Source organism: Carettochelys insculpta, chromosome 9 (genome assembly GCF_033958435.1).
Source record: "Carettochelys insculpta isolate YL-2023 chromosome 9, ASM3395843v1, whole genome shotgun sequence".
NCBI lineage: Eukaryota > Metazoa > Chordata > Testudines > Carettochelyidae > Carettochelys > Carettochelys insculpta.
The window spans coordinates 29,331,091-29,355,523 of record NC_134145.1 but is presented as its reverse complement, the minus strand read 5'-3'; the positions used below and the strand labels follow the sequence as shown (position 1 = coordinate 29,355,523).

The window sequence follows — 24,433 nt, the reverse complement described above, 5'->3', positions numbered from 1 at the left end:
GCTAAGCAACTAAGTTAAATACGACATCTACAGAAGGTAAAAAGATGTATTTTAAACTTATGAAGACCAGGACTTTGTTGTTAGCTGGTCAGAGTAAATCATACTAGGTAATCAGCCAGTAGGAGTCAAAGCATTCAGTTTTCTTTGTATTCACATAGAATCTGGGCTGATTGTTCCTTTTCTCTTCCCATCTGCCTGGCCAGGCAGTTGAGGTTTTTTCCCCGCTCTATGCCATCTTTTGTTCATTTTCAGTCTCCTCTCTGCCATTTGGTTAATAAAGTACCCTGCTTTTCAGTTTGTCAGCCTTTCCATCACAGTGAACTCCCTCCCCCCGACCTGAGCATTCTTGTGATTTGGGGGGGGGGTGGGAAATAATGCGTAGGGAGGAAGAGAGTAGATTGTGTGTTTCAGAGCTGCATGGCTATGGCAGCAATAGGCAGAGAAGAAAGGAGTGAGAGAGGGAAGAGGGTCCCTGCTCAGCTGAAGGTGTGCTTTGCTGGAAGGGGCAAGGGCAGGCTTTAGTTTAATTGTTAATTATTACTTGGAAAAGTGATAATCAAGCCTGTTCCAGTAGTTTACAGCCTGGGCATATGGCACCTTTACTTACAAGCTGCAGAATAAACCACAAGGGGGGAAGTGCTGTGGAATGACAGTCTGCACCACTGTGCCCTTGTGAGCTCAGCAGAGTTCCATTTCCCTTATACTCTTCCTAATTATAAGGGTGATTAAGTTCTGGAATATGTCACTGAGGGGGAATGTGGAATGCCCCTCACTGGAGGGTTTTAAGAAAAGGTTAGACAAACACCTGTTGGTGATAGGTTGCTGACCCGTCCTAGTCTTTCTGAAGTGGAGTGCTAATCTAATAAAAAATATCAAAGGAGGAAGGGGGGAAGAAAATGAAGTATTTTAAAAATTAAGGTGCTTTTGAATATTTCAGGGCTAGGGTTGGAAAATGGAGCCATTCACTCCTAGGTTGTTGGTTAAAATCCAGGAGTGGTGATTAGTTTCAAAGACTCATAAAGGCAGAAGAGACCAAGTGATTTGTTTCAGAAACTTTGAAGGCCAAAAGAGACCATATGATCACCCAGTATATCCTCCTGCACATCTCAGGCCACAGACCCTCACCTACCCACTTATGTAACGGGCCTATAACCTCTGAATGAGTTACTGAAATCCCCAAATATTAATTTTTAAAGGCTTCTTGTTATAGTGAATCTATCACTTACTGTGGTTCAAACCAACAAGTGACCCATGTTCCTTGCTGCAAAGAAAGGTGAAAACCTTCAGGATCTCCACCTACATGACCTGGGGGAAACTTTTCCAACACCAGATATGGTGGTCAGTTATATCCTGACCACATGTACCTGGCTGGAGGATCTCGCCCTGAGACAGAATTATCTGTAATAGCTCAGACTCTTTCCCTCCAGTGTCCCGACTCCTGCTGTTAGCAGCATTTGTTAAGAGCAGTCATAAAGAACCATAGATAATTGTAGGTATACCATCGTCTCCATAAATTTTCCACGCTCAATCTTGAAAATATTTTCAGTATTTTTGCCTTCTGTTACTTCCCTTGGAGGGATGTTCCTGACTGGTCCTCTGATGGTTACATATCTTTGTTAAATTTGATACGTATACTTATTGATGACCAATTTATAAACATTTGTTTTTATGCCAGCATTGTCCCTTACCTTAAATAACTCCTATCCCTTCCCAGTATTTGTCCTTCTGATATGTTTATAGAGAGCAATTATATCTTCCTTCAGCCTTTGTTTTGTTAGGCTAAGCAACCAAAGATCTGCAAATCTCTCCGAAGGGAGGTTCTCCATTCCTCTGTTCATTGTTGTAGCCCTTCTCTGCATGTGTAGCAATTTGAATTAATTTTTCTTAAATATGGAAGACCAGAAGTTCACACAGGATTCCAGATGAGAGCTCTCCCATGCCTTATATAATGGGAATAGCAATTCCCTATGTCTGCTGGAAATACTTTGTCTGATGCATCCTAGGAATGCATTAACTTTTTTTTTTTTCTTGATTACAAGCATTGTGTCAGTGGCTCATAGTCATCCTGTGACTGACTAGTATGCTCAGGTGTTTCTCCTTTGTCATTTCCAGCTGGTACATCCCTGGTATATAACATAAATTTTTGTTGTTGAACTCTAAGTTTGATCTTACACTTTTGGACTATTACATTACATGTCTTTTAATTCTAGTTTTCAAACTAGCCCAAATCATCTTTTATGAAATTCCACTCCTTCCCTACATTGATAATACCATCTAGCTTTGTCACTTGCAGATTTTAATACAAGTTGAACCTCTCTAATCCGACACCCTCAGGACCTCACCGGTGCTGGACAAGAGAATTTTCTGAACCTCGGGAGGTCAATATTGTTTAGTAGCATTACCAACACTTCCACTGCTTACTGGGCTCGTAGAAGACATTTAGGGGGTAAATTACAGCTTAATAACAGCACAGAACTCTGAACGCCAGGACTGGTGGCTGTAAACAGATTTTGAGACCACTGGAGACTTGGCCACACCCATGATAAGTGGCCATCTAGCTAACTAAAATCGTGCTGGTTTGTGGATGTTGCCAGAAGAGAGAGGTTCAACCAGTATCACGCTCCCACTTTTCTATTACAGTCATTGAAAGTCATTATCATCTAATGGCTGTTTAATCTTCTGCATTAAAAGGGTTTGATCTCAGTACAGCTCCTAGTGAACACATACTATTTGGGCTGATGTTGATAGTCAACCCAGCCAGGTCAAAGCGAGACATAATTCGGAGAATGAACTATTCTTCTTCTCACCTTCAGTCATGATTGGTCCAAAATAGCATTGACACAGTGTGTGTAAGCTTGTGCCACTGCTGCTGCATGTGCTGATCTTCCTTATGGATGAATAAGAGATTTTATTCTACAGGGCTGTCAGTCCAGAACCCATGGCCAGCACTTCACTTTTATGGTCACAGACCAATGCCAATTTGCTGTACTCTGCACCTTTGGACCTAGTTATTTTAAAAGGTCATATGTATTTTCACCTTTCAGTCCTCTCGTTTAAACTAATGTACTACTGATAGGAGTTGTGTGTGTGCATTGAGAATACATCATAACTAGTGTACCTTCATATTATATCTATTAACATGCTTCAAAAACAGGAAAATACTTCACCAGTGAAAACCTTACGTGGTTAGTTAGTAAACTGGAAAAGTTGCAAGTGTTCTAGGCATGCATAACTAGGTATTGGGAGAAATGGTAGGCTTGTGGTTTAAACATAGGACTGGAAATAAGAAGACCAGGATTCTGTTTGTGCCTCTGCCACATGTTTTCAAGCAAATCTCTTAAACGCTTAGCTCTCCTGCAGATGATGAAGTTATCTAACTCATAAATAGTTAAGTCCCTGATTCAGCAAAGCACAGTAGCACTGCTTAAGTCCATTTGGCATTGAGACCAAATTAAGCATTTGATTAAGTTAGTTGGGGCCTAATGAGAGGGACTGTATGGCTACATCCACATAGCAGCCTAAGCTTGAAATAATGTGCTATTTCAAAGCATCCCTTACAACTGCAATGAAGACTATGGGATGTTGAAATAGCACACCCATTATTTCGAAAAATATTTCAAAATAATGAACGTGTTTCACAGACATGGAGTAGCTGTTTTGGGCTATCGAGGTATGCTGAAATAGCTCTGCTGTGTAGACATAGCCTATTAGAACAGTTTTTTCTTCCAGTAGCATTTCCATTTGCACTAATTCTATCTTGTATGAAATTTATTCTCTGGAAACATTTATGCTCCAAGTTTTGTACCAGGATGTTTCAAGCCAAGACAAGGCATGAAATGTAATATGTGTTTCTCTTCTCCTCTAGGATGTAAGGCCCTGATCCAGGATGAATGAATGCCACTATGACAAACGTATGGACTTTTTTTATAACATGAGCAACACTGACACAGCAGATGAGTGGTCTGGGACAAACCTTGTTATTGTTTTATGTTTTGGGACGTTCTTCTGCCTCTTTATTTTTATTTCAAATTCACTGGTCATAGCAGCGGTGGTCAAAAACAAACGATTTCATTTTCCTTTCTATTATCTGCTGGCCAATCTAGCTGCTGCAGACTTTTTTGCTGGCATTGCGTATGTATACTTGATGTTCAACACTGGCCCAGTGTCCAAAACGCTAACTGTTAACCGATGGTTTTTGCGTCAGGGGCTCCTGGACACCAGCTTGACAGCCTCACTAGCTAATTTATTTGTTATAGCTGTGGAGCGACACATGTCAGTAGTGCGGATGAGGGTTCACAGTAACCTCACAAAGAAAAGAGTCACTTTTTTAATTTTATTGATCTGGGCCATTGCTATTTTTATGGGGGCGGTGCCTACTTTGGGTTGGAACTGCCTTTGCAATATCTCTACTTGTTCATCCCTGGCTCCAATTTATAGCAGAAGTTATCTGATATTCTGGACTGTCTCCAACCTAGTTGTTTTCTTCATTATGGTGGTGGTTTACTTAAGAATCTACATGTACGTCCAAAGGAAAACTAATGTCTTGTCTCCACACACTAGTGGATCCATCAGCCGTAGGAAGACACCAGTGAAGCTTATGAAGACAGTCACAACCGTCCTAGGTAAGACAATATCGAAAATTATATATGAGGCTAAAAAACTACTTAAAACCTCTTAGCTATTGATGTTCCTGTGCTTGCTTGCTTGCTGTCTTAGGCAATAAAAGATGTCACGCAAAGAAAAATTATGATTCATTGGTCCAGTCAAACAGTAGACCAAATGTCTCCTCATCCAGTAGCTGGTTAAACAGTTGGATTTTAGACAGAATGCTATTAAATGTGTTTTTTCTGTAAGTTTAAAAAAAAAAAAGGGAAAAACAAGACAGGTGTTTGGAAGGAGAAGATCTGATAAAACGTACAGCAGTGTTACCAGAGTGTTTGTCTGGATTAAAATAAGAAGAAATGGGTGCCTAAATCACGTTGTATTTGAAAATCCCAGACAGTGAGTAAGTTCTGTGAATATTTAACTTCTAGATGTAGGATTTGACCAATAAAACTCTAAAATTGCTTATGATCTGCCCATCTCGCTGTACCATATTGCTACAGCTAAAGCCCCCAGAGGGGTTTAATCTGGGGGGGATGCATTTTTCCCAGGGGAGAACCTCCCCTCAACACAACCCACCCCTGGTTTTGAGTTGCCTTGGGTCACAAAGTCTTCCTGAATTGTCAAAATATGTCCCTGTCTGAAAAAGACTGGGAACCGCTGATCTAAGAGCTCTCAAACAGAAAGGTGAAACAAGAGTAGGTTGGGCTAGAAAGGACAGGAAGACTTTGGAAGCACATTTTTGCACTACAGTAATTAAAATTAAAATGTCTATTTAGATAAGGGTGGTCTTTTGTAGAATTTATTAAAAAAAAAAAACTACGTCAGACGATCCAAGCATTTAAGACTTAAAATGAACAATCAGATTGTGCATTTAAATATCTATGCAAGGATTTTTTAGAGGTGTGATTTTATAAGATGCAGCCACAAACTCATGAAATATTTAAAGCAAATTTTAAACTAAGGCCCTGTACACATAGTAATGCACAACTGGTTTGGTCAGTAAATTTAGGGTTGGGACATGCCTGCTAAATGGTTTTAATTACTGCTTTATGGCTCCTTTGCAGGTTCCATGTTATGCTACTAGGTCTGGCAAGCTGAAAGGCTTTTCACTTTTAAGATAACAGATACGCTGGTGGCAGGGCAGGAAAAGTCACTTGTCTGCAAACTGCAACAGCCTGTTGTAGGCGCCTTCAGGAACTGTCAGAATAGGTTTAGGGAAACAGGAGGCATATGTACCACCCAGCCTTCCAACCCTATCCGGATATGGTAAAGTCAAGTAAAACCTCACTCACTCTGAAAAAGGCACTCCCAGAAATGGCGGTGGGTACACAGCTCTCCTTCAACAGGAGCGCTTCCTCGATTATCTTTTGGTGTTGTGGGTCTTTGCTGTAATAGTTTCACAACTAACTGTCAAACACATTACACGTGAGAAAAAAATTATGTTAAGTTATCTCTAGAGAGGGAAATGAGGAGGCAGAAAAGAACAAGCAGACTGGGGCTATTTGAAAATGTAATATTTGATGCTCTGTTCAACATTGCAAACTTTCACTAATGATCTATCTGAAGCAGTATGAGAAAGAAAAACAAGTGCCTATCCAGGGCTCTCAGTGACTATAACAGTAATATAAAAATAGAATATAAAACCAAGAAATGTTCCCTTGACAAGCACTCCAGTACCAGCCCTTATCACAGTGCCCCATCTCCAAATGCTTGGGCAAGAAGATAGGCCAACCTGCGCGTCCAGAAAGTCAGCAAAAAACAGCATTTATGAATTAATGGCAGGGAACTGAACCCGAGGTTAAGCACCTCCCAATGACAGTTCTCTCCCTCTGACACAGGGAAGTTCCAGTTAACATATAAACATATAATGCCCCCCCCCCCCCCCAGCTTAAACCCCTCTCAGCTAGGGCTGCTGGATTTTTGGAAAATTTATGAGAGACAGGCAGCACCATCCATGGGATCCCCAGCCAGGGCTGCCTGTCCTTCAGAAGATTTCCAAAAACCAGGGTGGGGGGCAGAAACCCTGCACCTGGAGCCATCTGGGTTGTGGAGCCCTGGCCAGCAGTGCTGGTGAGGAGGGACCCTGTAGCTGGGAGCCGTCTGCAGCACGGAGCCCTGGCCAGCAGCGCAGCCATGTGGGCATGCGGGGGACGGACCCTGCAGCCCCGTGGCTCAGAGCCAGCTGGAGTGCGGATCCATAGCTGTCTCTCAGCTCTCCCTGCCCCCAACCCCAGGCTTAAATGCCTCTCAGCCCCCTTCTGCTCTCCCTGTCCCCAGACTTAAACCCCTTTTGGCCTCCCCCACCCCCTTTCCTACCTCACCTGAGTTCTGTGCACTGCTGCTGCTGCCCCCCACTGCTCCTTCACTGGGCCACCTCTGCCACCTCCTCTGTGCGGCAGCCCCCAGTCCTCCTACTCCCTTCCCCCACCTGTGGTGTGGGCAGTTCCCTGTCCTGTAGTGTTGAAATGGGACTCAATATAATTGGTTTAAGGGGTGGATCCCATTAGGCCAATTAAACTGAGTTTCATTTCAGGACTGGAACGCAAGGTGGAGACTGGGAGCTGGAGCAATGAGCGGCGACAGAGCTGCAAATGGCTCCTTTAAGAGTCACATATGGCTCAGAGCCGCCCTTCTGGTAACGCTTATAAAATCTAATCGTGACCCATGTTTGGGTCGCAACCCATAGGTTGGGAATTTCTGCCCTAGACAACATTCTTCCAGATGGCTGGACAAATGAGTTTCCCTTTTACTTCTATTTGATGAACTAGTTTTAAGAGAACCTTCCACCACAATCAGTCAATGGAAACTTGAGGGGGCGGTGCCTGCAGGCCAGGAGAGTGTGTGGAGAACCCCTGTCCCACCTCACCCAGAGGCTCCAGGGACATGCCAGCTACTTTCAGGAGTGGCACAAGGCAGGGAATGAGGTTAGTCTGCCTTTGTCCCGATTTGGCTGCTGGAGCCTCCAGGTAATTGAATTCGATTCCAGGGGATTTCTGTCCAGTGTTGTGCACACAAATGGAAAATATTGGAGGGAATGAATTTTGTTATGGGCACCAATTTCAAGGTTTTGGGCACCACCACCAGAAAATGCAAACCTAGCTATTCTACATGGGTTTTAAAAATGAGCATGTGATGATTACTTCAGCCATGACAGGTTAGGCGTTTTAGAAATCACTACCCCAAGGATGAAATTTAGGCATAAAAAAGAAATAAAGATTATGAAATACACAGACCAGTCAAAATGCCTAAAATAACACCCTTTGAAGGAAGTAACAGCCACACAAGTGTGTGTTGGGTTGTGTAGTGAGTGTGAAAGACAGAATGTGTTTGTGTGAGTGACAGACACACAACAATGTGTGAAAATGGCAGAAGATTCACGTCGCCCTTTTAAATATGCTGAACATGTTCAGACATAGGAGCAGCTTCCAGCAGACTCCATCTCAAGCCTTGTCGTGCTCCCCTTCTCTGGGGAGATGGGGTGTGGGGAGGAGGAGGGGGCACAACATCCTGACAACAGCTTCCTCCTCTTCATTCTCCCCTATTCTGTGTATCACGCAGGAGGCTCCCGGGGGCAGCTCCAAGGCAGGGGGCAGAAGAGATTTGGCAATGGAGAGAGGAGCCCTTGAAGTGCCTGCACTTGATAGGCTCCTAGACAAACCAGTTAGGATCCCCTGTCAGAGGCTTCAGGATCCACTAGAAGACCCCAATCTACTAGTTAGTGACCACTGGTCCACTGTATTGTGTGTGGGTCTGTTCTGAGATTTTGAACTCCTTTTGTCCATCCCCAGCATGTGTGTGAGTGACAGGTAGGGTTGTCAAATCTTCCACATGGATTCGTGTGGTGATTTTAACCACTGCTGCAGTAGCTTTCACCCCTACATCTGCCTGTTGCTTGCCCTGTGATCAGTCCTGCTCTCCACCCTCCCACCTCTCCGGCATTTGCCCAATTCCCACATCAGTTCTCCTCCTGAAGCTTTTGGACTTCTTGACTGTCCTGGGGGTGCTACCGAGGTGCTGTGAAAAAGTCCCCTTCTTGCAATACCCAGCCTGAGAAGGGGCAGGAGGGAGGAGCAGAAAGCTGATGGACCCACTCTTCCCCAGACGAGAGGATGGAGTAGGAGTGCCTTGAGCTGCTAGGCTCTTTCTGCTTTCCCCTCCTATCCTGTGAGAATGGTGTCTCCCTTGTCCTATCCCAAAACTCCACTCTGTTCCTGAGTGGTAGGAGGGGAGAGCTCTGCATATCTCCACAGAAGTCCCCATTGGGTGCTCGTCCCCAGGAGGAGAAGGCAGCCAATCAGAGCTGTCTTTCTACCTTGAGCAGGGTTGAAATTCACAGGTGTGCTGGAGTTGCTGGAATCCTGGTGAGACAACTCCAGCTCTAGCTGGGCACTAAGAAACCTGGAGAGTTGGTGACACTGTTGCCTCCAGAAGAGGGTTGTCAGTACTACCAGCATCCTTCCATCCCACTAACGTACCTGGGCCCTGCTCCATTTCTGTGGGTGAGAAAATGAGTCTGCTCGTGAGGACCTGTCTCTGTAATTTCACTGTTCTGGGGCCAAGCAGCTTCAGTGGTGATGGTGCTTTTCCAGTGTGATTAGGAAGTGGTTGAAGAAGCTGTGTATGGAGAGAGTGAAGAGGCCTGGGGGCATTGTAGCGAGCCAGCTGTTGTTCTTTGGGCCAGGGTTCCCATCTCAGCACAGTCTGGGTTGCACAGGTGCTGACCTGAAGGACCAGTGAGGATAGGACTCAATCTTCTCACTCCTTAAGGCAACCCTTTTTCCAATGAAGAATGGGGATGGCAGTTGGTGCAAGGCAGTGGAGTCAATCCACTGGCTGAGATCACCAGTTCTTCCAGTTATCCTTATACTGTGCAAAGTGGCCTTCACAGAGTGGGGAGTGCAGTCCAAGATTTCAAACATTCCACTTAACCCGATCAATGTTTAAAAATTTTTACTTTCAACAGATTTGAGCCAGATTTTATCTAGCGACTCAGAAAAGTCTCTAAATTTTGAGTTACCAGCATCATCAAGATTCTGTGGCACTTCATCTACAATATTTTTCTAAAAGGTCATTGAAATTATCTATCCTGTTTTAACAGCCCAGTCATCTTCTGTTCATCTGTAATTAAATCATAACCAGCTGATAAGCTGTCAGTTGAAGTCCTATGCGTTCAAATGAAACAAGGAACAAAATTTTAACAGTATGATAACCATAGTTTCTCCTTATGATTAATCATCTTGAAAATATCAGATTTAGACTGGATACCTCCTAGAAGATATTCTTTAGTTAAATGAATTATGGGTCTCAATGCGGGAGTATCTGAAGGAAATTCTGTGACTAGTGTTACATAGGAGGTCAGAGTAAATAATCTAATGGTCCCTTCTGGACTTAAAAATCTATGAATAAAGGTTTCCATTTCTTTGGTGTTGATTCAGTAAAGACTTTGTCCTGCCCCGATGCCATAAAAGAGAGCACAGGAACATTTAGGGTTGGTGGTGTAGTGGGAAGTGGTCGCATGACTCTGCAGTGGCGGTAGCGGTGCAAAAGCTAGATTTATGTTTTGTTTAACTGGACTCCTCACTTTTCAAATATAAATCTGCTCCGAGGACGATAAAAGTTGCAGATACAAGCTTTGGAGTAAGTGCTTAAGAATGCTAAGAAAAAGAAGATGACCCTGACCATCCTGCCTGAGTAACTGGTAGAGCCATATCTTATCTGTCCAACAATGAATAGCTTCTTTCATAACCATCCTGCACATATAATGACATTTAGTGCGTTTGTCTTGTAGCCGCTTTTAAGAAGAATCAGCTTTGTTGTAATGAGGACAGTTTGTCTGTACTATATAATTCTAAGATAGCAGCACAATGGAGGAGGCATATGTCTCCAGCACAAGATGTTTACGAACTCAAAACAGTTATCTTTCTTATTCTGTGCCCAAGGACGTTGTTTACAGAGTGTGGAAGTCTTGATTTTCACTAGCGTCTCTGGTCCCAGTGGAAAGCTGCAGGGTTAAAGGACCGTTCATTGTAAATACAGTGGATTGTGAATTAGTGGAATTATATCTAAATAACACCTGATTTTTCAGATCTACTACTGGTTCTTCAGGATAATTTCTGGAATGTAGTGCTTTTGTCAGCTGAGGTAGATATTATATTGCTCCAAACCTGTTAAAATTAATTCATTGTTCCTTCCTAGTTGAGGTTAATCAGTAATTAATATACTGTTGTCATCCTAATAAAGTGTTGATAGTTGTGTTTGTGCTTTGAAAAATCATAATGTGCTATAACAGGCATGGTGACAAAGCTTCCAACCCCTTACTATTATGAACACACACCCAGTAACTCTTCAGAGGGAGAACTTTTTCACCAGAAAATACACAGCATCTTCTCACAGTCATTCTCAGCATATTTTCCTCACTTACTCAGATGTGTAACATCGTTGGGATGAAAATACAAGTGGTCTAAATGAGCTGAGCTAGTGGTTTGAAAGGGAGTGGGAAAACTGCCTTGTTTTCTGTTTGAAGCTTTAGATACATCTGCGCTGCTTTTTTTACCCAGCCAGCGAGAGGTAGCATGAAATTCAAAGGTACTGTATTTTGTTTTATACTCCCTGTGCAGCAAGCAGCTGGCTTTATCATCATCATTCCCTTTGGCTGGGTAGAAAACAGCATCATTGTAAGCTGCGGCTACAAACTGCTGTCCTCCTTAGAGGATAGGTATGCACATGGGAAGAACCAGCCATTAAGATAAATAAGAACATAAGAACGTAAGAATGGCCATACTGGGTCAGACCAAAGGTCCATCGGGCCCAGCATCCCATCTGCCGACGGTGGCCAATGCCAGGTGCCCCAGAGAAGGAGAACAGAAGACAATGATCAAGTGATTTATCTCCTGCCATCCATCTCCTGCCCTTGTTCTGAAGGCTAGGGCACCATACTTTATCCCTGGCTAATAGCCATTTATGGACCTAACCTGCAAAAATTTATCAAGCTCTTTTTTAAACCCTAATAGAGTCCTGGCCTTCACAGCCTCCTCGGGCAAGGAGTTCCACAGGTTGACTGTGCGCTGTGTGAAGAAAAATTTCCTTTTATTAGTTTTGAACCTACTACCCATCAATTTCATTTGGTGTCCCCTAGTTCTTGTATTATGGGAAAAGGTAAATAATTTTTCTATATTCACTTTCTCCACACCATTCATGATTTTATATACCTCTATCATATCGCCCCTCAATCGCCTTTTTTCCAAACTGAAAAGTCCCAGTCTCTCTAGCCTCTCCCCATATGGGACCCTTTCCAAGCCCCTAATCATCTTAGTCGCCCTTTTCTGAACCTTTTCTAATGCCAATATATCTTTTTTGAGGTGAGGAGACCACATCTGCACGCAGTACTCGAGATGTGGGCGTACCATAGTTTTATATAGGGGAAGTATGATATCTTTTGTCTTATTATCGATCCCTTTTTTAATAATTCCTAACATCTTATTTGCCTTACTAACTGCCGCTGCACACTGCGTGGATGTCTTCAGAGAACTATCCACTATAACTCCAAGATCCCTTTCCTGATCTGTCGTAGTTAAATTTGACCCCATCATGTAGTACGTGTAATTTGGGTTATTTTTTCCAACATGCATTACCTTACACTTACCCACATTAAATTTCATTTGCCATTTTGCTGCCCAATCACTCAGTTTGCTGAGATCTTTTTGTAGTTCTTCACAATCCCTTTTGCTTTTGACTGTCCTGAACAACTTGGTGTCATCTGCAAACTTTGCCACCTCACTACTTACCTCATTTTCTAGATCATTGATGAACAAGTTGAACAGGATCGGTCCCAGGACTGACCCCTGGGGAACACCACTAGTTACCCTCCTCCATTGTGAAAATTTACCATTTATTCCCACCCTTTGTTTTCTGTCTTTTAACCAATTCCCGATCCATGAAAGGACCTTTCCTCCTATCCCATGACCACCTAATTTACATAAAAGCCTTTGGTGTGGGACCGTGTCAAAGGCTTTCTGGAAATCTAGGTATATTATGTCCACTGGGTGCCCCTTGTCCGCATGTTTATTAACCCCTTCAAAGAATTCTAATAGATTAGTTAGACACGACTTCCCTCTGCAGAAACCATGCTGACTTTTGCCCAACAATTCGTGCTCTTCTATGTGCCTTGCAATTTTACTCTTTACTAGTGTTTCTACTAATTTGCCTGGTACTGATATTAAACTTATCGGTCTATAATTGCCAGGATCTCCTCTAGAGCCTTTTTTAAATATTGGTGTTATATTGGCCGTCTTCCAGTCATTTGGTACCAAAGTGGATTTAAAGGATAGGTTACAAACCACTGTTAATAACTCCGCAATTTCACATTTGAGTTCTTTCAGAACCCTTGGGTGAATGCCGTCTGGTCCTGGAGACTTGTTACTATTCAGCTTATCAATTAATTCCAAAACCTCCTCTAATGTCACTTCAATCTGAGTGAGTTCCTCAGATTTGTCACCTAAAAAGGCTGGCTCAGATTTAGGAACCTCTAACATCTTCAGCCGTGAAGACTGAAGCAAAGAAATCATTTAATCGCTCCGCAATGGCACTGTCTTCCTTGATCGCTCCTTTTATATCTTTATCATCCAAGGGCCCCACTGCTTTTTTAGCAGGCTTCCTGCTTCTAATGTATTTAAAAAACATTTTACTATCGTTTTTTGAATTTTTGGCTAGCTGTTCCTCAAACTCTTTTTTGGCTTTTCTTACTACATTATGACACTTAATTTGGGAGTGTTTATGTTCCTTTCTATTTTCCTCACTAGGATTTGACTTCCACTTTTTAAAAGCTGCCCTTTTCTCTCTCTCTGCCTTTTTAACATGGCTGTTTAGCCATGGTGGTTCTTTGTTAGGTCTCTTATTGTGTTTTTTATTTGGGGTATACATTTAAGTTGGGCCTCTAGTATGGTGTCTTTAAACAGTTTCCATGCAGCTTCCAGGGATTTTAGTTTAATTACTCTCCTTTTTAGTTTCTGTTTAACTAGCTTCCTCATTTTAGTGTAATTCCCCTTTTTGAAATTAAATGCCAGAGTGTTTGACCGCTGCGGTGTTCTTCCCAACACAGGAATATTAAAAGTTATTATATTGTGGTCACTATTTCCAAGCGGTCCAGTAACAGTTACCTCTTGGACCAGATCCTGCGTTCCAGTCAAGACTAGATCGAGAATCGATTCTCCCCTTGTGGGTTCCTGTACTAGCTGCTCCAACTAGAGAGGAAGAATTTAGATATTTGAGAATGAATGACTACAGATTAAAGAAACTTCTGGTTACACCCTTATGCCCTGTAGCTTACTTTGTTTCCATTTAATGTTTAACTCAAAAACCAAAGCAATATTTTCTATAAAGCACATCAGAAGAGAAAATCAGTTAAGATTTAAATGTGTAATGTCTCTTGTATCCATCTGAAACCCCAGGAACCATTGTAATTTTTTGTCATCCTTATCACTCAAGACTTTTCTATATATATTGAGATAAAAGCCATCAAGAATCCTTTTGCTTTCCTTATTCACTGAACTCCCAAAGTAACTTCCTGATCCAGTTCTAAGGGCTTGTCTGTACTCACTGGTAGAGTGCCATGCTGCCGGTCTGTCTTCCAGAGTTGGATTTTTGTGCATCTGGTGAAAACGCAGCAAAATCAGCCCCTCTGGACTCTGCTGTTGACCCCCCTGTACTCCACGCTATTATGTGGTGTTAGGGACATTGACACAAGACTATAGAGGCTTGGCCTTCACTAGGAAAGTAAATTGATTCCGATATGTTGCTTGTAGCTACACAAATGCCATAGCTAGAATTGCATATCTGAAGTCAACTTATTTCTCTCTCTAGACTTATCCTAAGAACCACAAGTGCATAGGGATCACAGCTCACTGTACCTTCAAGAGTCACTTGGCTAGTACGGATTCGTCTTGATATTTTTAGACTAATTCACTTGGTGATCATGGCAAAAATAGCAAAATAATATTTAGCATTTCTATGTACAGCACCTTTCATCAATGGACATTAAAGTGGCTTAGTAACTTGGAGTAAGCCTAACAGCACAGAGCTTTGTCAGGGCTTGTGTGGGTTCATGGTTAAAGCAAAGAGTAATGTCTTTTTGATAGCAAAGTTCATGTTTTGTCAAAGAATCATTTGTTGGTTGTTGGAGCATTTCCTCCTCTGTTACTTTCCCACGTCAAGTTACAACATGTTGGGAGAGATGGCATGAAATGTGGAATCCACGCCTGCTCTGATGGAAGTCCGTGAGACTCCTGTGAGACCAGTATGAAGTTTTTTTCTGTGATTTTTTTCATGGGACACTTAGGAAATGAAGCTCAACTTAGAAAAACCCTCCCATTTGGAAGGAGAAAATTGCCACCACAGGATTCTCAAACATGTGCCAAACATGATCTTAATTAGATGCTTAAATATGCAGGAGACTGGAAATAAGTGCTGCTTTTAAAAACAAAGCTAAAAACACTTGTAACAAGCAATTATCTGAATGTTTCTGCTCAAGCTACAGTTGCATGTTTCGTTTTTGATACCACACGCAGACAAACATGCACCTAAGAGGCTTATCATTTATATTAATATTCTCTTGATATCACTGAAACAAAATGTGTCAGCAGTGTGTGCTTAATACTGAAATTATGACTGTTAGTTTTTGATGCTACCTGTTTGCTGTGTAGCACACATCAAAAACTATAGGGCTAGATGCCTCACACTTCAGATAGATTGCTTGGTACAAGACTTGGGAGAAGGGGCACAGATGCCCTCTCATCATCAGTCCTCAGCTGGCACAGGAAGGGGTTCCAGCATAGATTACTGCTAAAAGAAATCATAATTTGAAGCAGAGGGGAGACTGGACTGGACTGGACTTGACTCAGGAGACCTAGGTACAGGAACTGGCTCTACCATATGCGTTCTGTGTGACCCAGTGGCCTCATTTCCACGTCGGTTTGTGTTAATAAAGCTCATGAGTTTTAGGATAAAAATCCACTAACAATTGGGAGAGACTCATGCTGTGGTGACAAGAACCATATAAAACAGGTAGTTAGGTAGACACATGCACAAGTGTAGCCTGTAGGATTTTGCCTAAGGCCCGCAAAAAAGGGCCCTATAAAATGTGTTTAAATTTCTGTTGTGTATGCAGGGTGAATCTTCTGTTTCTGCCTTGTCCCCTTAATTGTTTTAGTGTTTCACCTTTTCTTTAAAACACACATCAAATGCTCCTTCACATCAACAAAATGCTCTTTCGTGTCAGCACTTAACAAATATCTTCGTAAGTTAAAATTTTATGGACTGGTTTGGAAATAAGTTTATAGGATTCTTTCAAACATGCATTCTCTGAGAGTGGGGAAAGCACTGGCCACTTTGTCTCTGGCAGAAAATAAGCATTGGATTGAGGGGGTTAGTGGGCAGGGAATGACTATACATGATGCCCTTAATTTTCTATAGCTCAAATTACTCTCAAGATATGACCCTACGGCTGGTTGTTTGAACTGTAATGGTGACAGAACTGTGAGTCATATTTGTCTGATCCAGCACAGAACTATGACTGAAGTTTCAGAAAGGCTACAGAGTAATTTCTCACATTTGCTTCACTAATCCACTTAAGTAAAACAGATCCTGCTCCCAATTGAAATTGACAGCAAGGTGGGCATTAACTTCACTGGGTGTACCATCAGCTCAGCGGATATCATAGGAAGTACACATCAGCATGTGAAAGTGAGCATATCGTACTGTAGGGTGAACTACTCTTTCAAATCAGCAGTTAAAATTTTAGTTTATAAAGCTATTTGTTGGGAACTGTCTTGGAAAGAAATTTTTAGATGCTCTGAGATATACATTCATGACCAGGCAGGCTATTCCTTAATTCACTGTGCAAATGAGAAACTAATTCTCAAACTTCCCTCCCCTTTCTCTCAAGTACAAAAAAATCTACCAAACTGATGGTTTAAATATTGCTATTTTTGAGTGTGGAACCATGCTTAAGGCTGATTTTATCTTGGGCTTATTTTTAATGCCACATGCTTAAATCCTTAAAGATGTTCTGCAATAGAGTGCCTGACACAGCCTTAACTATAAGGCATTTGGGCAAGCACTTTTTATAATAATTACACCTTTCATCTCCATAAAACTTATTTTTCTGGCTAAGGCTCTACTGCACTTCTTTGCATTCTTTCCAGTGTGTTGCATTACCTAACAAAAACAGATAATTCCTAGCAATGCTGCATTTTATTTGCTAGTAATTACTTGACCTAGATGCAGTATAACAACTTAATCCAGCTCAACCTGAAGCCAGTGGCAGATCTGCCATTGATTTGAGTGAGACCAAGATGAAGCCCTAAGTTAAGATTGATTTGCAAAATGAGATGTTTCTTCTTAATAGGACCTTTCTGCTGGGGACACTTGTGACTTAGATATTATAACCCCCTCTTAATGTTCATTTTTTTCCAGTTTCCTGGTTTACTCTGTATTCCATTTGCAAAACTGCTTGTGCCTTTAGACACTGATTTTCACTCATAGACTCCCTGCCTTGTGTACCTCAAGCGTGCTTTGCTTCAGGAAGAAGCATAATAAGCAGCTGTCATTATGCATTGGGAGGTTAGGGTGAAATCCTGCTGGTGCCCTCATCTGTGCAGAAGAGTGCCAGAGAGCCGAGGATGGATACTCATCAGAGGGAAGATGTCTAGTAGTCATTTATGCCACTGGCATGCTGCTCTTCCTCTGTTGCCTCTGTCTCAGTCTCTGCTTCCGTAGGCAGCGGGGTAAGGCAGCTTCTGCTGTCTTCTGTGTGGAGTTCTGTTGGATGGATCCTGCAGTGTACAGTAATCCTGCAGAATGCGCGATTTCGAGTTGCACTTAACTCGCATTAATGCAAGTTAAGCTTAACTCAAAATCCAGCTCCCTCCTGGCCCTGGTTCAATGCCCTGCCTCGCACAGTCCCAGTTCAAATCCCCGTGGGTGGCTCTGGCTCACCCCCTCTGCCCCAGTTCAACACACACACCCCCACATGTGGTGCCGGCTCAACTCCCCAAAGGGCCGCATGGCCCTGGCTCACCCTCCCCCCTTTGGCAGCCCTAACCCATCCCAGGCTTAACCACCTTAACCCTTCCCATGGTCCCAACCCACCACCAGGCTTAACCCTCCCCAGCTGCCTGCCCCAAACCCAGGACTTACCTTTCAAAAGGAGCTCCGGGTGCTCCTGCTGCTTCCCTGACTGCAGAACCTGTGTTCCACCAGGGAAGAAAGCCGCCCCCCGACTTACGTAAAATTCGAGTTATGCAAACACAACTCTCGCGTAACGTGAGGGACTACTGCATGTTGTAATAGGTTGTCTTTGAACTGGTTGCGTGGCTGCTGTATCTGTAGTAGTCTGAACAGATGGCCCTTCTCCCACAAAAGTTTAAAGTGCCCCTTCCTGAAACCCTCCCATCCTGTTTCTTTCCTGTCTGTTGCTTTGCATTCTCTTCCTGCAGCCCCTGCTCAGACGCATCTTCTCTCTATCCTATGGGAAATTCCCTCTCCCTGTGTTTGCAAAAAGAACCTTCCTACCCAACCCAGTACTTGCTCCTGTCCCAGACACCTGATCTCCCTTCCCACTTCAGCACAGGTTGCCGTCCCTTAGCCTGACCAAACCCTAGAGGCGGATATGGGCAGACAGATCTCTCCTTTAAAGGCAAGTCTCCCTCGCTGCACTTGCATCTTCCATGGTGGCAGATGCTCCATGTGGAAAACTCCATTTCTCTTCTCCAGCGACCAGTTTTCCTGGGCAGCTTAGGTTAGTACTGGGGTTCTGGCCTAGAGAGTCATTGCACCCTCTCTGTAAATCAGTAGCAAGGCATAGCACTCATTTTCTATTTTGGGGCCTTGTGAAGAGTTTTTCTTTTAATGTTTGATTGTAGCTGCTCACTCTTTAATGGTTAAAGATTAATTTTTCATCTGTCTGAGTCACATAATGTAGGAATGTTTTCAATATGTGTGACAAATATCAGAGGGGTAGCCGAGCTAGTCTGTATCTTCAAAATCAACAAGAAGTCCTGTGGCATCTTATAGACTAACAGGTATTTTGGAGCATAAGCTTTCGTGGGCAAAGACCCGCTTCTGTCAGATGCGCTGACGAAGCAGGTCTTTGCCCACAAAAGCTTATGCTCCAAAATATCTGTTAGTCTATAAAGCGCCACAGGACTTCTTGTTTTCAATATGTGTGTATGTTTGGGTTTCATGTGAGAGCCCAGTTTTGTAAACTTTCAAGGCACAAAGATTTTTTTTTTCAGCTGACCCTATGTCTTGGGAAAGACTAATGTTACTGGGTTTTATTGGAGTTGAATGTGGTAGATATCAGAGGGGTAGCCATGCTAGCCTGTAGCGGCACAAAAAACGAGCAGTCATCTAGCACTTAAAGTCTAACACATTTATTTATTTATTAATTAGGTAATGAGTTTTTGTGGGTAAGACCCACTTCTTTAAATTTGGAGCAGGTTCTCATTATCCAAATCTAAAGAAGTAGGTCTTACCACTAATTTAATAAGTGCTTTAAGTGCTACAGGACTTCTTGTATTTGTGAGGTAGATCTGTTTAGTAGTGATCTGTTCAGTATGAGGAGTTTGGTAGGAGCCGCTGACATGATTCTGTCTGACCTCGCAAGCTTTGAAAAGTGTCTGGTTTATGTAGACTGGAAGATTGAAGGTCTGTGGAAAAAGGCTTAATCTTGACCTGATTCTTTTTGTTGCATCCGTCCAGCTAAACATATATATATGTTGAAAAGAAATAGCACATTCTTGCCATGCAAGTCTGTATGTGATTTTCAGTTTCCTCAAGTGAACGCAAGTGCACACAGTGGGTTATCATAGTTTAGCAGAAGCATTTGTTACTTTGAGACCCTTGGTTTTCAGTCTAATAAATTTAGAGTTTAAATTTATAACCTCTTCCATTTCAGACAAAAATGGACATGTGGTTAATTAAGGCAGTTGTTTAAAAAGTTACCACCTTTTCCTTGCACTGAACAGAGGTCTTGAAAGGCAGTGGAGAGCTTTACAGTAGGACTTATCAGAAGCATCAAAAATGCAGATCTTCCAGAGATATAGGAATTCAGTGCTACTGGAGATGATGCAATATACAGGAAACTCACTGTTAGATTAGGGCAGGTCTACACTGCAGGGGAAGGTAAAGTTAGGATATGCAATTCCAGCTACGTTTATTATGTAGCTAGAGTTGATGCACCTTAATTTGTGCTTCCATGCCGTCTCTACTAAGAGAGGTCAACGGGAGCCTGTGCTGCTGTCAACATCTCTTACTCTTAACTGGGTGTAGGAGTACCGCGGTTGATGAGGTGCCCTGTAAGTTTGAGTTAGCACGTCCCCACCAGGCGCTCTAAATTGAACTCCGGAAGATCAACCATGGCAGGATCAGTCTTCCCCGTAGTGAAGACGTACTCTTAGTGGAAAATCCCCTAATTGGCCTGGGCGCACAAAATCGAATGTGAGATGCACAGCTGTTCTTCTGACTCACCCTGCCATCCACATCAAAAGTATGAAAAGCTAGAAGTTTCTCTGCAGCTTGGTAGGCCTAGAGTGAATAACCAGATATCCTGCAGAATGAAAACAAATTAGGAGAGAGCAAAGGCTACAGTTTGAGAATGGTCCTGCCTGACAGCTTTGTTGCATAAGATAGAAACAGAGGCACATCTTAGAAAGGAAGTGAGTTTGGCCCCCAACCCATTGTGTTTGCAGTGTTAAGGATAGGGTATGACACTAACCTTGTTTGTACACATGATTAAATGTATTTTGGTGACAGTGATCCAAAGTAGGGCAGTCTCTTGAAAGGGCTGCCCAGTAATTTGGTGGTGTCCCTTACCATGTACTGCACTACAGCCTTTATTTCTTTAGCTATGTAAGGCTATGTCTGTGTTAAGCGCTAGGGGTGTGATTCCTCTTCTTGCATACACATGGCTGTCATCAAGCTAGGGCAAGTATAAATAGCAGTGTGGCTATGGTAGGATGGGCAGCAGCAGAGACACTGGCTTAGGCATGCTGAGTGTGAACCCGCCTGAAGCTGACGGGTGCATACTTGGCACAGCTGTTGCAGCTGCACTGCTATTTATACTCACGCTAGGCATGCCAGCACAAATAAGGGAATGTGGGCAGGGTAATCACGCCACTAGCCCATAGTATAAAGCCTGGAGTTCCAACTTTCCATTGGACAAGTGAGGGGATCTTGTATGTCACACAGTACATATTAGAGACATTTCTGCAAAGGACATTTTTTGCTGTCCAGTGGTTGCTATTAAACTCCTTACAATTTTGTCTGTGCAAGTAGATGCATTTCCTAGGGTTTGTCATATGTTTAGTCTGCACAAAATTACTAGCTGGTGGTTTTTAAAAACAACATTTATGTATTAGTTTGGGGCCTGCTTCTGCTCCCTTTGATGTCAGTGGAAGCAGGACGGGGTCCTGCACTATGCACCATGGTGCAAAGAATGCACACAGAGATGATTTGTGCGCTGTACTCTTTCTTGGCAAGAAGCTGGAGGGTTGGCATCTTTCCATAAGCCTTGATATTTTATAAAAGTTGCACTGGGTCCCTAGAGTCCCAGAAATATTCAGTGACAGCAAGTGTATAGTACGGTCTCTATTAACTGGGGCCTCTGCCAGTGCCCATTGAAGTCAATGGAAATCTTTCCATTGACATGAATGGGCAGTGGGAACGTGTATGATAAACCTCTACAGTATTTCAATGCTCTGTGCCCTCTAGGAGAAATGGTGTCACAACTATTTATCCAGTGTTCTTGTTTTGAACCATAATCCATGCTCCAGAGTGGACTATCAAAATTAAAGCTCTGAGCTACAGTTTTGAATATCTTGCTAAGAGAGCTACTCATAAGCTGCTAAGTATCGGAGGGGTAGCCGTGTTAGTCAGGATCTGTAACAGCAACGAAGGGTCCTGTGGCACCTTATAGACTAACAGAAAAGTTTTGAGCATGAGCTTTCGTGAGCACAGACTCACTTCATCAGATGCTGGTCTACAAGGTGCCACAGGACCCTTCGTTGCTGTCATAAGCTGCTGACATCAGTGTTCGTAAATAACTGATACCCCTAATTCACAATTAACCTATGAAATTGGTATTTAGGATTGCAAAAGTCCAGACTTGAGCTACGGTAGGCTTAAATGCGTCTTCTGTGAGAGCTCCAGCCCATAATCTGTCCATTCCACAATATGTTATCCAAAAAAGAATATAGATCTGGTCAGTGAATTTTCTTTGATTAATTTAAGAAGCAGTTTCCAGTGGAAGTACAGTGTAGGAAATATTCTGCAATTTCATTACAACTATTACAACTTTTTTATCCTATGTTTGGCTTTTCATACACTTATTAAAGCTTTTGGGTTCATTTCTTTTGTTCCTGTGGCCTGCTCTTGAAAGGTGCTGAGCAATCTGTTTCCCTGGAAAAACTCGTCATTGCTGGAGAGTGTACATGTGTTGGGTTACATTGCTTTGCTTTGCATTTCCCCGTTCTCTGACATTAGCTATGTGCTACATTCTCATTGTGATAGTTACACGTTTTATATTTAGGAGAACTAGCAATATTATGAGAATGATGGTGACTTCTTTTTGATATCAAAGCTGTTGAATGGGTACAAAGACCACCCGGAAGGCATTTTAACAGAGACATGCATACATGTTAAGAGAGTTCATAGTTGTTTGCTGATTGTTAAAGCTCTGAAAAGGGAAACTATATCTTTATACATAAGCAGAGTTTCCTCACTGTGTCATCCATAGTGTGACTTGTGCAGAGTTGTAATTTTCTATTTTTGCAAGTCAGGCAGCAATTGTGGCTTGTGCTAAGTTAGTATTATTGTACACATGGCTGGTTTTCTTTGGGCTTGAGCAAAGAACAACAAGCCAGCAATGTTCATGCTGATGTAGAGGAAAATGGCTGGTTTGATGCCTTTCTCTCTTCCCCTGTGGCTCGTGGGCCACAGTCCCTATGAAGACTCTCCTCTTCATGCCCCGTCTCTTATTGAAGTTTATTTTTTTTCCTGCCCTTTCTGACCAGGGTTGCAGTAACATGGGGAAGTAAGTTGTACATCTCCCTTTCTCTTTCTCTTCCATTTTCTTTCTTTCTGGATGTTGCCAGTTTATTCCCTTTCTGGGTCTTGTCTAGCCTCTGTGCTGAATTTGAATCTTTTTGTAAAGGATGGGTGGGTGTGGTTTTGTTTGTGCCAAAAAATTCTTCTTTACCCCATTTGTATCTTTTTATCCGAATGGCCTCATCAGTCTTGTAAGGGCCTGATCCATTCAAGATAGTGGATTCTTTTAACATCCTGTTTCATGCTCTCTGTAATCTTCCAGCTGCTGAGCTTTTACATTTTAAGTGTTTCTAAGGACATTTTCAGTGGAGCTCATGTTTGTTATTGTGATTTCCTCTGTCCAATTTGGGGTATATTGTTCTTAATGAATTGGATGCCCTCAGAGGGGAAACGTATGTGTCTGTCCAAAGCCAGGATTTATTGAAATCTGAAACCTTTTTTCACCCCCTTTCTGTCTGTAGGTGCATTTGTTATCTGTTGGACCCCTGGCCTGGTGGTACTGCTGCTTGATGGTCTGAACTGCACTCGTTGTGGAGTTCAGCATGTGAAACGATGGTTCCTCCTCCTGGCCTTGCTCAACTCTGTTATGAATCCAGTCATTTATTCTTACAAAGATGATGAAATGTCCAACACCATGAGACGGATCATGTGCTGCTCTTCTGATGATAAAAACCAGGAAAGACGATCTTCAAGGATTCCTTCAACAGTGCTTAGCAGGAGCACAGATGCTACCGGTCAATATATTGAAGACAGCATTATTCAAGCAACCATCAGTGGCAAAGGAAACTCATGAGCTAACCAGGGATACAGTTTTCCTAAGAGATATGGAGTGGGAGGGGAGCGGCTTATAACAGGAGATTACTGAATTTGTTCACTCTGTTCCAAAGCCCAAACTCCAGTGTTACCGTGACGTCCTTGTAAATAATTACCCAGTGGGAAAATACATTGTATTGAAGAAAAAACTTTCTGTGCTGTTTTTTTTTAAAGTACATGAGATTGTTTTCCCTATAAGAGGAGCAAACTTGTTGAGAGAGACTTTCTATGCATGGAAAGAAAGTACAAACAATGTAATGGAAGTCTCCAACTCACCACCTGCAGGAAAAATTAATTGCTGAACGATGCATTTGTGGCTCTCTGCAGTTGTGCATTAGATCAGATTTTATGTATCTCAAAGGGACACTTTTGAGGCTGGTAGGCCACTAATGTGCCCTGTTTGCTATCTCTGTTTACAAAGTATATATATTAGTTCATACATGGCCCTCCCCCACTGCAGCACTCATAATTCAATACTTTATTAAACAAGTTAATGCCCGCAACCTAGCAATCAAGAACAAGCCTGTAGTAACAGCCCACGGTGTGCACATGCAACTAATCCCTAGCATGTGTTGTCGGCAGGGATAGGACATTACCAAAAGCACAAGCCACTACTAATTGAGTGGCAGGTATGATTGCATTAGCTGGAAATAATAAGCCCCGATGCATTTTACCAGTGTATAACATGGAAATTCTGGGCATCAGTGGGTAGGAAATGTGACCGGCAAGAGATGTCAGTTTCAAACCATTTACAGGTTATTAAAACAAAAACACTAGGAACAAAGCCTGTTATAATGGGATGGAATTTACATTTTTTGTTTTTTTTTAAAAGCTGAGTGTGTTCCCATACAGAATATGAACAGATCTCCACGTGCTGAACGCAAACCAGATGGGACAAGAGTTAATCCTTCGATTT

General features: G+C 42.5%; 1 protein-coding gene across 1 annotated transcript in view; it reads left to right on the top strand.

The window, feature by feature from the left end:
* LPAR3 (lysophosphatidic acid receptor 3) overlaps positions 1–23,688 on the top strand; it is a 37,546-nt gene extending 13,858 nt beyond the window's left edge. The window contains exons 2-3 of the mRNA XM_075002849.1: positions 3,866–4,622; positions 23,166–23,688. Of these exons, the coding sequence (XP_074858950.1) occupies positions 3,887–4,622; positions 23,166–23,497 (1,068 nt within the window). The 5' untranslated portion in view covers positions 3,866–3,886 and the 3' untranslated portion in view covers positions 23,498–23,688. The remainder of the gene's footprint in view (positions 1–3,865; positions 4,623–23,165) is intronic.
* The last annotated feature ends 745 nt before the right edge of the window (positions 23,689–24,433 follow it).